Genomic DNA, 12,528 nt, shown 5'->3' on the forward strand with positions numbered 1-12,528 from the left:
AGGAAACATGGAATTAGTTTCCATTGTTATGCTGATGACACTCAAATATATATTTCATCAAGGCCGGATGAAAACGCTAAATTTTCCAAATTGACAGAGTGTGTTAAAGATATAAAAGATTGGATGACGCGTCATTTTCTTTTATTAAATCCAGACAAGACAGAGGTAATACTTATCGGTTTAAAAAACCGCCCACAAAACCTCGCACAATACAACTTTAACATCATAGGATGTCCTGTTACTTTATCCTCTACAGTAAAAGACCTGGGTGTTATACTCGATTGCAACCTGTCTTTTGAAAATCATATTTCATATGTTACAAAAACAGCCTTTTTCCACCTTAGAAACATTGCTAAGCTACGTAATATGCTATCAGTTTCTGATGCAGAAAAGTTAGTTCATGCATTCATGACCTCGAGACTGGATTACTGTAATGCCTTATTAGCTGGTTGTCCTGCATCCTCAATAAACAAGCTACAGTTAGTCCAAAATGCCGCCGCTAGAGTTCTTACGAGATCAAGAAAATATGATCATATAACACCGATTTTATCATCACTGCATTGGTTACCTATAAAGTTCCGTATTAATTACAAGGTATTGCTACTGACTTATAAAGCCCTAAACGGCTTAGCTCCAGTCTATTTAACGGATCTTCTATCGCCCTATAATCCATCGCGCTCTTTAAGATCACTAAATTCAAGGCTTTTGGTCATACCTAGGATATTCAGAACCACCAAAGGAGGGAGAGCATTTTCACATTTGGCTCCAAAACTCTGGAATAGTCTTCCTGATACTGTTCGTTGCTCAGACTCGCTCTCCCAGTTTAAAACTAGATTAAAGTCGCATCTCTTCAGCCAGGCATTCATATAATCCCACAGTTCAAACTACAATCCGGCCTCTAGCTCATAAATGCCAGAGGAGAACTGGCCCCCGACTGAGCCTGGGTTCTCCCAAGGTTTTTTTTTTCTCCATTAGGTCACCTTATGGAGTTTTAGGACACCATTAGGTCACTTGATGGAGTTTTTCGGTTCCTTGCCACTGTTGCCTTTGGCTTGCTCAGTTGGGGATATTTTGGGGATATTTAATTTAATTTGATCAATCAATAAATTCCTCTTGAAACAAACTTTGTTGTATTATTTAAATTGAATACTGTGAAGCTGCTTTGATACAATCTGTATTGTGAAAAGCGCTATACAAATAAACTTGACTTGACTTGACTTGACTATTTATTCCAAATGTTACTAGTAAGATTTTGGATTTTACTAGTAAGATTTTTAATTGAACTATCCAGTGGCCGTTCTGAGTCATAACATAAGACGAATAAAAAAGCAGTTGTGACTAGTAAAATAAAAAATCTTACTAGTAACATTCGGAATAAATACTAGTATCTAATAAATAGGTACTAGTATCTATTGAATAAGTACTAGTAGCTAATTTATAAGTACTAGTATCTAATTAATAGGTACTAGTATCTAATGAATAAGTACTAGTATCTAATGAATAAGTACTAGTATCTTTTGAATAAGTACTAGTATCTAATGAATAAGTACTAGTATCTATTTAATAGGTACTAGTATCTATTTAATAGGTACTAGTATCTAATGACTTAGTACTAGTGTTTATTGAATACATACTAGTATCTAGTAATAGTTACTAGTATCTAAAAAAGAAGTACTAGTACCTAAAAAATAACTACTAGTATCTAATATATATGTACTAGTCACAATTGGAATACATACTAGTCAGAACTGAATAGTTGATATCTGAAACACTAGTATCTAAAAAATAAGTACTAGTAGCATGAAAATAGAGACTAGTCGGTTTAAATGATTAAATGTTAAAACGGCTTGCCATAGTAAAATAAAAAATCTTACTAGTAACATTTGGAATAAATACTAGTATCTAATAAATAGGTACTAGTATCTATTGAATAAGTACTAGTATCTATTTAATAGGTACTAGTATCTATTTAATAGGTACTAGTATCTAATGACTTAGTACTAGTATTTATTGAATACATACTAGTATCTAGTATTAGGTACTAGTATCTAAAAAATAAGTACTAGTACCTAATGAATAACTACTAGTATCTAATAAATATGTACTAGTCACAATTGCAATACATACTAGTCAGAACTGAATAGTTGATATCTGAATGACAGATCCCCATAGAAGTCAATGGCAAAAAAAATTATTTGTTACTAGTAACAAAAGAATAGTTACTAGTCACTATTGGAATAAGTACAAGTATCTAATGAATAAGTACTAGTATCTAAATAATAAGTACTAGTATCTATTGAATAAGTACTAGTATCTAACGAATAAGTACCAGTATCTAATAATAAGTACTAGTAACTAATGAATAAGTACTAGTATCTAATAAATAAGAACTAGTCACTATTGGAATAAGTACTAGTATCTAATGATTAAGTACTATGGCAAGCCGTTTTAACATTTAATCATTTAAACCGACTAGTCTCTATTTTCATGCTACTAGTACTTATTTTTTAGATACTAGTATCTATTCCATTCAGTACTAGTACTTATTCATTAGCTACTAGTGTTTATTCTTTAGGTACTAGTGCCTATTCTTTAGATACTAGCAGAGATGTAGTGGAGGCTAAACGCACGTAAACGCCGTTTACGCACCTCCCAAAATTTGGAAATAGCGTTTGCCCACCTCCAAAGTGCGTTTATCCACCTCTACATTGCGTTTATCCACCTCTAAATTTCACGTTATTTGAGCGGACTTTGCCTTTCCAGTGCGTGATCGCCGATCGGCACATGATTCGAGCATTTGGGCCGTTAACTACAGAGCAGAACGCGCAGCGCGCAAACACGGAGCAGAGAGCGCAGCGCGCCGACACACACACACACACACACACACACACACACACACACACACACACACACACACACACACACACACACACGGAACAAAGAGAACGGCGCACACACGTAGCAGAAAACACACGCTCGTGAAGTTATTAAACAAGCTGCGCGAGAATGAAACTTGATCGCAGCCGCAACAGGAAATCATTAAAACGATGCAAAAAAAAGTTGTTTATTTTTTATTCATTACAGGCAGCTGATTTAATATAGGGAGCATGTCAAAACCCAACTGTAGGCTACAAGAGATTCAGAGGGAATCAAGCCTGCACCAGGTTAAAGACTTTTCCCTCTACAGGGAAACACTGATCCACATTTTTCTGATAGACCAAACAACTAATCAATTAATCGAGGAAATATTCAACAGATTAATCAACTATGAAAATAATCCCAAATCCCTATCATTATGCACAAGTGCATTGCATTGGAAGCCCTGGATATAAGCCTCCCTCTCGATCTCTCTTAAATATTTTTGTTCTCTGTTTTGTCATTTAGTAAACTTGATAGATTTCAACCATATTATTCCTTTTTGAGTCTCTTTAACAAGAACTTAGATTAATGTATGAATTGAATAGTGATTGTGTGACCTATGATGAGGGAACAACCAGTGATACCCTTGGTAGTACCATCAAATGATAGCCTATAGGCTATAGCGATGTCATCAGGATACACATACACCGGTAGGCAGTGGCCCACCTTACCGGGTGATCAAGTTGTGGTCCACCAGAATTTATAGTTTACCCACCTCTTTTTTTACCACTACACCACTGGATACTAGTGCTTATTCTTTAGGTACTAGTACTTATTCAATAGATACTAGTACTTATTCATTAGATACTAGTACTTATTCATTAGATACTAGTACCTATTAAATAGATACTAGTACTTATTCATTAGATACTAGTACTTATTCATTAGATACTTGTTCTTATTTATTAGATACTAGTACTTATTCATTAGTTACTAGTACTTATTATTAGATACTAGTACTTATTCATTAGATACTAGTACCTATTAAATAGATACTAGTACTTGTTCATTAGATACTAGTACTTATTCCAATAGTGACTAGTAACTATTCTTTTGTTACTAGTAACAAATAAAAAAAAAATGCCATTGACTTCTATGGGGATCTGTCATTCAGATATCAACTATTCAGTTCTGACTAGTATGTATTCCAATTGTGACTAGTACATATATATTAGATAGTAGTAGTTATTTATTAGGTACTAGTACTTATTTTTTAGATACTAGTACCTATTACTAGATACTAGTATGTATTCAATAAATACTAGTACTAAGTCATTAGATACTAGTACCTCTTAAATAGATACTAGTACCTATTAAATAGATACTAGTACTTATTCATTAGATACTAGTACTTATTCAATAGATACTAGTACTTATTCATTAGATACTAGTATTTATTCATTAGATACTAGTACCTATTAATTAGATACTAGTACTTATAAATTAGCTACTAGTACTTATTCAATAGATACTAGTAACTATTTATTAGATACTAGTATTTATTCAGAATGTTACTAGTAAGATTTTTTATTTTACTAGTAAGATTTGTAATTGAACTATCCAGTGGCCGTTCTGACTAGTCATAACATAAGACGAGTAAAAATGCAGTTGTGACTAGTAAAATAAAAAATCTTACTAGTAACATTCGGAATAAACACTAGTATCTAATAAATAGGTACTAGTATATATTGAATAAGTACTAGTATCTATTTAATAGGTACTAGTATCTAATGAATAAGTACTAGTATCTAATAATAAGTACTAGTAACTAATGAATAATTACTAGTATCTAATAATAAGTACTAGTAACTAATGAATAAGTACTAGTATCTAATAAATAAGAACTAGTCACTATTGGAATAAGTACTAGTATCTAATGAATAAGTACTAGTATCTAATAAATAAGAACTAGTCACTATTGGAATAAGTACTAGTATCTAATGAATAAGTACTAGTAACTAATGAATAAGTACTAGTATCTAATAAATAAGAACTAGTCACTATTGGAATAAGTACTAGAATCTAATAATAAGTACTAGTAACTAATGAATAAGTACTAGTATCTAATAAATAAGAACTAGTCACTATTGGAATAAGTACTAGTATCTAATAATAAGTACTAGTAACTAATGAATAAGTACTAGTTTCTAATAAATAAGAACTAGTCACTATTGGAATAAGTACTAGCATCTAATGAATAAGCACTAGTATCTAAATAATAAGCACTAGTATCTAAAGAATAAGCACTAGTATCTAAATAATAAGTACTAGTATCTATTGAATAAGTACTAGTAGCTAATGAATAAGTACTAGTATCTAAATAATAAGTACTAGTATCTAATGAATAAGTACTAGTATCTATTGAATAAGTACTATGGCAAGCCGTTTTAACATTTAATCATTTAAACCGACTAGTCTCTATTTTCATGCTACTAGTACTTATATTTTAGATACTAGTATCTATTCCATTAAGTACTAGTACTTATTCATTAGCTACTAGTGTTTATTCTTTAGGTACTAGTGCCTATTCTTTAGATACTAGTGCTTATTCTTTAGGTACTAGTACTTATTCAATAGATACTAGTACTTATTCATTAGATACTAGTACTTATTCATTAGATACTAGTACCTATTAAATAGATACTAGTACTTATTCATTAGATACTAGTACTTATTCATTAGATACTAGTTCTTATTTATTAGATACTAGTACTTATTCATTAGTTACTAGTACTTATTATTAGATACTAGTACTTATTCATTAGATACTAGTACCTATTAAATAGATACTAGTACTTATTCATTAGATACTAGTACTTATTCCAATAGTGACTAGTAACTATTCTTTTGTTACTAGTAACAAATAATTTTTTTTGCCATTGACTTCTATGGGGATCTGTCATTCAGATATCAACTATTCAGTTCTTACTAGTATGTATTCCAATTGTGACTAGTACATATATATTAGATACTAGTAGTTATTTATTAGGTACTAGTATTTATTTTTTAGATACTAGTAACTATTACTAGATACTAGTATGTATTCAATAAACACTAGTACTAAGTCATTAGATACTAGTACCTATTAAATAGATACTAGTACCTATTAAATAGATACTAGTACCTATTAAATAGATACTAGTACTTATTCATTAGATACTAGTACTTATTCAAAAGATACTAGTACTTATTCATTAGATACTAGTACTTATTCATTAGATACTAGTACCTATTAATTAGATACTAGTACTTATAAATTAGCTACTAGTACTTATTCAATAGATACTAGTACCTATTTATTAGATACTAGTATTTATTCAGAATGTTACTAGTAAGATTTTTTATTTTACTAGTCACAACTGCTTTTTTACTCGTCTTATGTTATGACTAGTCAGAACGGCCACTGGATAGTTCAATTAAAAATCTTACTAGTAAAATTAAAAATCTTACTAGTAACATTTGGAATAAATACTAGTATCTAATAAATAGTTACTAGTATCTATTGAATAAGTACTAGTAGCTAATTTATAAGTACTAGTATCTAATTAATAGGTACTAGTATCTAATGAATAAGTACTAGTATCTAATGAATAAGTACTAGTATCTATTGAATAAGTACTAGTATCTAATGAATAAGTACTAGTATCTATTTAATAGGTACTAGTATCTAATGATTTAGTACTAGTATTTATTGAATACATACTAGTATCTAGTAATAGGTACTAGTATCTAAAAAATAAGTACTAGTACCTAATAAATAACTACTAGTATCTAATATATATGTACTAGTCACAATTGGAATACATACTAGTCAGAACTGAATAGTTGATATCTGAATGACAGATCCCCATAGAAGTCAATGGCAAAAAAAATTTATTTGTTACTAGTAACAAAATAATAGTTACTAGTCACTGTTGGAATAAGTACTAGTATCTAATGAATAAGTACTAGTATCTATTTAATAGGTACTAGTATCTAATGAATAAGTACTAGTATCTATTTAATAGGTACTAGTATCTAATGAATAAGTACTAGTATCTAATGAATAAGTACTAGTATCTAATGAATAAGTACTAGTATCTATTTAATAGGTACTAGTATCTAATGAATAAGTACTAGTATCTAATGAATAAGTACTAGTATCTATTGAATAAGTACTAGTACCTAAAGAATAAGCACTAGTATCTAAAGAATAGGCACTAGTACCTAAAGAATAAGCACTAGTAGCTAATGAATAAGTACTAGTACTTAATGGAATAGATACTAGTATCTAAAAAATAAGTACTAGTAGCATGAAAATAGAGACTAGTCGGTTTAAATGATTAAATGTTAAAACGGCTTGCCATATAAGTACTAGTATCTAATGAATAAGTACTAGTATCTATTGAATAAGTACTAGTAGCTAATGAATAAGTACTAGTATCTAAATAATAAGTACTAGTATCTAATGAATAAGTACTAGTATCTATTGAATAAGTACTAGTAACTAATGAATAAGTACTAGTATCTAATAAATAAGAACTAGTCACTATTGGAATAAGTACTAGTATCTAATGAATAAGTACTAGTAACTAATGAATAAGTACTAGTATCTAATAAATAAGAACTAGTCACTATTGGAATAAGTACTAGTATCTAATAATAAGTACTAGTAACTAATGAATAAGTACTAATATCTAATAAATAAGAACTAGTCACTATTGGAATAAGTACTAGTATCTAATGAATAAGTACTAGTATCTAATAATAAGTACTAGTAACTAATGAATAAGTACTAGTATCTATTGAATAAGTACTAGTAGCTAATGAATAAGTACTAGTATCTAAATAATAAGTACTAGTATCTAATGAATAAGTACTAGTATCTATTGAATAAGTACTAGTATCTAATGAATAAGTACTAGTATCTAATGAATAAGTACTAGTATCTAAATAATAAGTACTAGTATCTAAATAATAAGTACTAGTATCTATTGAATAAGTACTAGTATCTATTGAATAAGTACTAGTATCTAATGAATAAGTACTAGTATCTAATGAATAAGTACTAGTATCTAAATAATAAGTACTAGTATCTATTGAATAAGTACTAGTAGCTAATGAATAAGTACTAGTATCTAAATAATAAGTACTAGTATCTAAAGAATAAGCACTAGTATCTAAAGAATAGGCACTAGTAGCAAATGAATAAGTACTAGTACTTAATGGAATAGATACTAGTATCTAAAAAATAAGTACTAGTAGCATGAAAATAGAGACTAGTCGGTTTAAATGATTAAATGTTAAAACGGCTTGCCATAGAGGATTAAAAGAATTCTTTAAACAGATATCGGTAAAGGGAATAGATATCAGTGATCGTATCGACTCCAATAATCCTGATCGGAGCACCCTTGTTTTTGGTCAAAGGGGTTCGGCTGACAAGAAGTTTGGGAATCCCTAATCTACATATTCATAAAGTATGATATAGTAAAACACAAAGTAAGATATTACGTGTGTTGTCCTGCAGTGAAGAGAAAGCAGGTGATCCGAGTGCAGGTCAAAGCCAGTGAGAATGCGGACGACGCTACATTGAGTGCACTCGTCTTAAACAAGGTGGGTTTTATAACACTCAACAGCCTCAAATTAACCCTCTGGTGCTCTTCACTCATTTTTTGTTTTGTTTTCTTTATCGGAATGGTACGAAACTTGGCAAAGGTTTTGGCACTTGCTGTGTGAAAAAAAAAATCATGGACATCATTTGAACAGATTAAATGGTCCTGAAAAAAATAGTTACACTTGTATTCCTCGCGGTCAAAAATGAGCGCATTGGGAAATTAAATGGGAGTCAAATTTCCTCTAGTGGAAGCGTTTGGAACTGCAGCCGAACACAATCTCACTGAAAGCTCATTTTTTGAGATATCAAACTTGTTTAGATTTATAGCTCACAGTTTTAGAATAAAACATGTACATAAAAATTTAAAATAGTATTTTTGCAAGTTTTTCATAACAATAAACTTAAAATTCTGTAACTTTTTTTAAAACTTTAAAAAGAGATCAAACTAAAGTCTGTGCTTTAAAGCACTCAATATTTACCACAGTTTAAGTTGGAAATTTAATTGTCAGGTCAATATGCTCAAAAGGTGAATAAATGGATTATAAATACAGTGTAAATATAATTTAGTTTCTATAAAATCTCCAAAAAAATAAAATAAATTAATTAAAAAAACATTATCAAACTAAAATATAGTACATTCATTTCATTGTAAATAAAAAATTAATTTCTGTAATTTTGACCGTCACGCGAAGAACTCCAGTAATGTATTAAAATTCTGTGCTGGCTTGATGATTTCCATTCATGTATGACAGTAATGAGAGTCTAATGAGAATCATCACACATGTATTTTTATTAAGACCTTTTGCGACATTTGTTTTTGGTGACGAATGTGTTCAGATTTGGAAGCATTTGTTCAATGAGTTGGTCAGTCCTTCGCGTAATGACAAAATATTGTGTATGTGTTTTGAGCTTCGCCAGTTTTGCACTTTCGGCAAGATTTGTAAAGTATAAGATGATAATTTTGAGGAGAAATACATCACACTTGTTTAATGAAAGCCTGTTTTTGTGGTTTAGTTACAGCAGATGCTGAGCGATCAGGACGTCACACTTACATGGAGGAAACAACCGAACGGAAAAATCTTCCAGAAGAAAAAGACCCCCAGTAATGCCAGTGCTCCAGTTTGCTGAAGTCATGTTCCTCCATGGAGTGAAACTTCTCAAACCAATGCTTCATTTCATTCTTAGTTACAGATATCTGAATTAAACTAGATGAATTACAACTTACAGGTAATTAGTCAAAAATAAATGTAGATCTATTCGTTTAGCATTTCTTCATTTAGCAGACAGATATGTACACCTGAATATGAGCTAACAAATGTAAACACTGTAAAATCGCCATGAAGAATAGCCTAAATAAAGGCCTTTGGGACGATATAAAAAACTGCATCAGATCTTCTCACAATAAAAAGCACTACTGAATTAAACACTAGTGAACTTCACACAAATGCACTGTATACAACTATACGCTAATAAACACAGTCCTTTGCATTTGTTCTCTGATTCAGATACACGTGTGAATGCGCATTTTCATTTACAATAACAAGAGAGACTATTACGCCACAATGTTGATTCACAAATGTAAGTGGTTTGATGGTTCTGACACAGTGACTGTTACCACAATTACTCCATAGTCTATGCATTAGTTTATTAATTATCTAAAAAGGAGAAAAAATATATATTTAGAAAACCCCTAGAACTCAAAAGTTTTGTGAGCCGACGCAACATTTCTCTGGGTAACGCAAACATTTTGCAAGCGAATGCAAAATGAATGACATGTAATTTTTCTTTCCATATAATTTTTTTTTTTTACCATCATCATGTCCCATAGTTTACCTATAAAAAGCTTAGATTTATAGCCTCAAGCCATCAGATTCATCCGTACTGAAAACTGGCACTGAAGAACTACTCACAATGACCAGAGCAATATTCCCACTCGAGCAAATCGTAGTTTTATGCTTCAACTGCTTAGAGGGGGAAAAAAACGGTAACACTTTTTATTTTGATGGTCCCCCTATAGATAGTCTATTGATAGTCTGCTGACTATAACTTACTTTATAAGTACTTATCTACTTACAGTACTCTCATCAGGGTAGTATCTGTACATTTACATTTAGTCATTTAGCAGACGCCTTTATCCAAAGCGACTTACAAATTAGGACTAAATTCAGCGAGTCATCATAAAGAGGCAAAAGCAACAACAACGCAAGAAGTGCAAAAATAAGTTTTTTTTTTGTTTTTTTTCTATAAGGTTAAGTGCTCACGGAAGAGATTGGTTTCCAGCTGTCTTTTGAATGTTGTCAGGGATTCTGCATTCCGGATGAGGGTGGGGAGAGCGTTCCACCAGCATGGAACTGTGAATGAGAATGTTCTGGAAAGTGATTTTGTGGCTTTCTGTGATGGAACCACGAGACGTCGCTCGTTGACCGATCGTAGGTGTCTGGTAGGGATGTAGACTCGTAGGAGTGAGTGAAAGTAGGAGGGAGCTGAGCCTGTGATAGTTCTGTAAGCAAGCGTCAGTGCCTTGAACTTGATGCGAGCAGCGAGAGGTAGCCAGTGCAGAGAGATGAACAGAGGAGTGACGTGGGCCCTCTTGGGCTCGTTGAAGACAAGACGAGCTGCAGCATTCTGGATCATCTGTAGGGGTTTGGTTGCACATGCTGGAAGTCCAGCCAGAAGAGCATTGCAGTAGTCGAGCCTAGAGATGACCAGGGCCTGGACGATAAGTTGTGTTGCATGCTCAGTTAGGAAAGGCCTGATCTTCCTGATGTTGTGCAGTGCAAACCTGCATGATCGAGCTGTCTTTGAAATGTGATCTGTGAAGGTCAGCTGGTCATCAAACGTTACTCCAAGATTTCTGACCGATCTTGATGGGGTGATTAATGATGACTCTAGCTGGATGGTGAAGTCGTGCTGTAGAGATGGATTGGCAGGGAGGACGAGAAGCTCAGTCTTTGCCAGGTTGAGCTGCAGGTGATGTTCCTTCATCCATGTGGAGATCCATGTCCGCCAGACAGCTTGAGACCCGTGCAGCTACTGTGGGATCATCTGGTTGAAAGGAGAGGAAGAGCTGTGTGTCATCAGCATAGCAGTGGTAGGAAAAACCGTGTGCCTGTATGATGTGTCCCAGTGATGTGGTGTAGATGGAGAAGAGGAGGGGACCAAGAACTGAACCCTGGGGAACACCTGTGGTCAGCTGATGTGCTCTGGATACCTCACCTCTCCATGCGACCTTGAAGGATCTACCTGTGAGATAGGACTCAAACCAGTGGAGTGAAGTTCCTGTGATGCCCAGTGATGAGAGGGTGGACAGAAGGATCTGATGATTCACAGTGTCGAAGGCAGCAGACAGATCCAGGAGAATGAGGACTGAAGATTTGGAAGCAGCTTTTGCGATCCGTAGGGCTTCTGTGACTGACAGTAATGCAGTCTCAGTTGAATGTCCTTTCTTGAAGCCAGATTGGTTGACATCCAGCTGGTTGTTTAGAGACAAGAAGGATGTTAGTTGGTTGAAGACAGCTCTTTCAAGTGTCTTCGCAATGAATGGTAGGAGAGAGATAGGTCTGTAATTCTCTACAAATGATGTGTTTAGCGTTGGTTTTTTGAGCAGTGGAGTAACCCGAGCCTGCTTGAATGCTGTAGGGAAGGTGCCAGTATGGAGTGAATCTGTAGATTGTCTATTAAATGTTTGTTGCAATCATTACACTGTATGCAACATGTAAACTGCTATTAAACATTCTGTCAGTAAAGTGTTACCAATGTGTTATCAATTTAGGTTGTAGATGTTCAACAGCATATTTGTAGACATGCAACAAATCCTCAACAGGTTCTCAATAGTACTTTAAGTAGTCAGAATGTAGCTATTAACCAATGTATCAACAGACTTTCAGTTAACATGCAGTTGTCTATAAGTAGCAACACAACATCATTTCAAATGAACCTTAAGTATATATCTGATTAGTTACACTTGATATTTTGCTTTCGCAAGGATTTTCAGAAGTGCTCTACTAACTGTTTGT

At 32.8% G+C, this 12,528-nt stretch overlaps 1 protein-coding gene across 1 annotated transcript in view; it reads left to right on the forward strand.

The window, feature by feature from the left end:
* Positions 1-10,113, forward strand: part of LOC309492947 (putative C-type lectin domain family 20 member A) — a gene marked incomplete at its 5' end in the record, with an annotated part of 46,581 nt that extends 36,468 nt beyond the window's left edge. The window contains 2 exons of the mRNA XM_082161981.1: positions 8,426-8,511; positions 9,527-10,113. Coding sequence (XP_082018107.1) covers positions 8,426-8,511; positions 9,527-9,640 — 200 coding nt within the window. The 3' untranslated portion in view covers positions 9,641-10,113. The remainder of the gene's footprint in view (positions 1-8,425; positions 8,512-9,526) is intronic.
* Between the last annotated feature and the right edge of the window lie 2,415 nt (positions 10,114-12,528).

This window comes from Leuciscus leuciscus (assembly GCF_965113295.1).
Source record: "Leuciscus leuciscus genome assembly, chromosome: 2".
Classification (NCBI taxonomy): domain Eukaryota; kingdom Metazoa; phylum Chordata; class Actinopteri; order Cypriniformes; family Leuciscidae; genus Leuciscus; species Leuciscus leuciscus.